This window comes from Diaphorina citri, unplaced genomic scaffold, assembly GCF_000475195.1.
Source record: "Diaphorina citri unplaced genomic scaffold, Diaci psyllid genome assembly version 1.1 scaffold7884, whole genome shotgun sequence".
In the NCBI taxonomy this organism is placed as follows: domain Eukaryota; kingdom Metazoa; phylum Arthropoda; class Insecta; order Hemiptera; family Psyllidae; genus Diaphorina; species Diaphorina citri.
This window is the reverse complement of record NW_007385260.1, coordinates 1-3,164: the sequence shown is the minus strand read 5'-3', so window position 1 is coordinate 3,164 and position 3,164 is coordinate 1. Positions and strand designations below refer to the sequence as shown.

Here is a 3,164-nt window from a genome sequence, read left to right as displayed (position 1 = left end):
CTGTTGGTGGATCTGTATATATAAATAAATACATATATGTATTTTAAAATAGTAACAAATATTAGTAGCCTCCTTGTCCGAGTAGGTATCACACTAGGCTTGCACTCCGGATGTCCCGGGTTCGATGTTTTTTCGGCTCTGTGCTTGGAGTTCAGGGATCACTCAGCCTCGTGAGGACAATTGAATAGCTACTTTAATCGAGTAACGACCAGTGGCAGCATTACCGGTGTAAAAAGATGATTGAAATATGGAAATTGATTGCAAAGGAAGCACTGAGGAATGTTGTGATATCCACAAAAGTTGTGAAAAGGCTACCTAGTACCTATGTGTTAAACATATAAATTCACAAATAATCCTACTACTTCCCCTCACCACTCACCATACAAGAAGTGGCAAGTGTTATAAAAACACAGGCGTAGGAGTTTCGTATGAGGTTGCTCAGTTTATACAGGAACAGCACAATGTTCCCACTCCATAATTCCGTGCCTATCCCCTGTATGCCAATCCTAAGGACTGTTTTCAATGTAGGATGATCCACATGATGACGGTCTGAGATTAGATTGCTGATGGCTCTGTACAGCTCTTCATAGGTAAATTGATCTGAGGAAGCAAAAGAAATTAATAGAGGATATGCATTTGGGTAAAAAATTGTGAAATTCTACGTAAAAAGCTCAATTTCTACATAAAAAGTTGTGAAAAATACAAATCTGAAATTCGAAAATTGTCTTTAAAAGGTCAAAAATTATTATGTATTAGGTAGTATTATTTTGCCATTTGAAAGCAAAAGTTAAAACAGTTGTGATGTCACAATACAAAAAATGTGCAGAAATGCATGTGCACAAATGCATTACACTAATGATCCTAGCAAGTGAGCAAAAAACCATCAAGTACTCGTACCTTTATCAACTGATTCCGGAAAATAATGTATGTCTGCTTTAGCCAATGTTTCCTCACTAACAGTTTGTGATAAATCATACACTTGATTGTACGATGATGAAGAATATGAATTGCCTGTCGAGTCCATCTGGGGTGTGTTCTGATATCTCCAAGCAATCTTCAGTTCATCATTGGTCTCACTATGTCTAGACTTGGTGTGATCTGGAGCTGAATCTTCCACTGGGGGCATGAGTTCTTTAGCCTGAAAAAGTGACAAAAAATGAGGTGTAAGTTTTAACTTGCCATTTTTTTATTATTACTACCTACTTCCATTTAGGCTTTTGTGAGTCCCACAGAAGTCCCTATTAAATTTTTTGGTAATGATTCAGGAGCCATGACAATGAAAAAAAAAGCTACTTTCTGTGTTTAACCTAACTCTATAGTAAGACTGGTCACTGCTTCTTTTTGCATTCAACCTAACCCTATAATAGCAGTGGTCACTGCAAGAAAATATTCTCTCTCTGTGAAGCCTGAAGGGAATTGATTAACTAGGATAAAAATAATAATGCTAATGCAGTAATGTATTTTTTTTTTGAAAAGTAAAAAAAAAAGATAATAATAATAATAATAATAATAATAATAATAATAATAATAATAATAATAATAATAATAATAATAATAATAATAATAATAATAATAATAATAATAATAATAATAATAATAATAATAATAATAATAATAATAATAATAATAATAATAATAATAATAATAATAATAATAATAATAATAATAATAATAATAATAATAATAATAATAATAATAATAATAATAATAATAATAATAATAATAATAATAATAATAATAATAATAATAATAATAATAATAATAATAATAATAATAATAAAAACTAGTGAAACGGCATGATGTGGCTGCAGGTAATTGACGGAAAAATAATAAACTGAAGCATTTTATTTAAAAAGGTCCTAGACAAAAAACAAATTTCAAGTAAAAATTAAAATAAAAAGCTTTGAAGTTTTTGATTGACATTCATTTAAAAAAAAGTGGGATTTTACAAAATCGGTTGCATACCTATTACATATTGCTGAATAAAGGAGTTATCAACATGATTTGTTAAATACAGTATGTTGTTAAATACGCAGTATTTAACAACATGCTGCATTAGAAAAGTCATTTTATCCAAAAGGGCCCAAGTTGGAGTTAGGCCTTCTTACATCAAAGCCTCCCATCGTCAATTGGAAACTTTCGAGGAACATTCTGGAGTAGAAAGTAGATACATAGAAAACTTTTTTTTTCATACCTATTGGTGCCCTGTGGGAGCAGAATTTTCTAGGTAGAAACATAATTATGGATTAACACGTGGTATGTACACATGTTTTCTTTTTTTCCTGTAAGCTCTGAGGTGTTTAACCTCACTGTATAATTGCTGACGTCTTTAGTGACGGAAGGTTTACAATCCATTCGGCGGCAAGCTATACCAGTCTCCTCACCATGAACCTCACTCAGCCTGGGTGGAGCCAGGATAAGCGATTGCCCAGATGATCACCCATACGGATACTAACCACACTCAAAGTTACTCAAGTACAGTAATCTATGTTATCTATGGGCGTGGGTGGGATTCAACGTACTATTGCCGCTGTCTTTTTACTTTTTTTTATTAAGAGGTTTGACAGAGGGAACTGTAACTGCTATGGTCTTATCGTCCCGAAATCGAAGAGAGAAGGAAGACAGGATAGGAGAAAGCCAGCCGTTCTGAGAACGAACATTATCCCATCAGGATAAAATCCGCCTCGGGCGGGAATCGAACCCACGGCCTAGCACTTACAAGGCAGACGCACTACCAACTAAGCTAACTAGGCTGGCTTTATACATAATTAAATCACTACAATAGAGGCCAAGTGTTGTGGCTATCTGGATGGGTGACCATTTCAGCAATAATGTGCCGACAGAATCAAACCCACAACCCAGTGCTTACAAGGCTTAGCTTTAGAACTAACACTGGAGAGCAATAATGACTTGGATACTCTTGTACTAACCTATTATTGGGTCCAATGTTATGATACCGGTTGATGTTAGAAGTAGGGACCTCACTGCCGATACCTTGGTGCCTGGCAATGATGTAAACCTACGTGCAGTCATCTGAATTCTGAAATAATAGCTAGGTATACTTAATGAAACAATCAAAATCGAGAATAAATTAATGATAATAAAATAATAGTAAAAATAATAAATGAAAAAAAAGGCACTGATAAAAAATTCTTTTTTTTTTT

The 3,164-nt window shown here is 33.7% G+C and overlaps 1 protein-coding gene across 1 annotated transcript; it reads right to left on the bottom strand.

Annotated features, from left to right (window-relative positions):
- Positions 1–273: 273 nt before the first annotated feature.
- LOC103522311 (elongator complex protein 4-like) lies at positions 274–1,133 on the bottom strand. The gene is made up of 2 exons (XM_026832532.1): positions 898–1,133; positions 274–600 (listed from the first exon to the last, which is right to left on the bottom strand). The coding sequence occupies exons 1-2, from the start codon at positions 1,124–1,126 to the stop codon at positions 359–361; spliced, it is 471 nt and encodes a 156-aa protein (XP_026688333.1). The 5' UTR covers positions 1,127–1,133; the 3' UTR covers positions 274–358.
- Between the last annotated feature and the right edge of the window lie 2,031 nt (positions 1,134–3,164).

Bases quoted from the DNA above. Each gene is read 5' to 3' on its own strand.
- LOC103522311 (XM_026832532.1), bottom strand. From the start codon at position 1,126: ATGCCCCCAGTGGAAGATTCAGCTCCAGATCACACCAAGTCTAGACAT. The intron at 601-897 runs GTACGAGTACTT...TTGCTTCCTCAG, and splicing joins TCCGGAATCAGTTGATAAAG to ATCAATTTACCTATGAAGAG.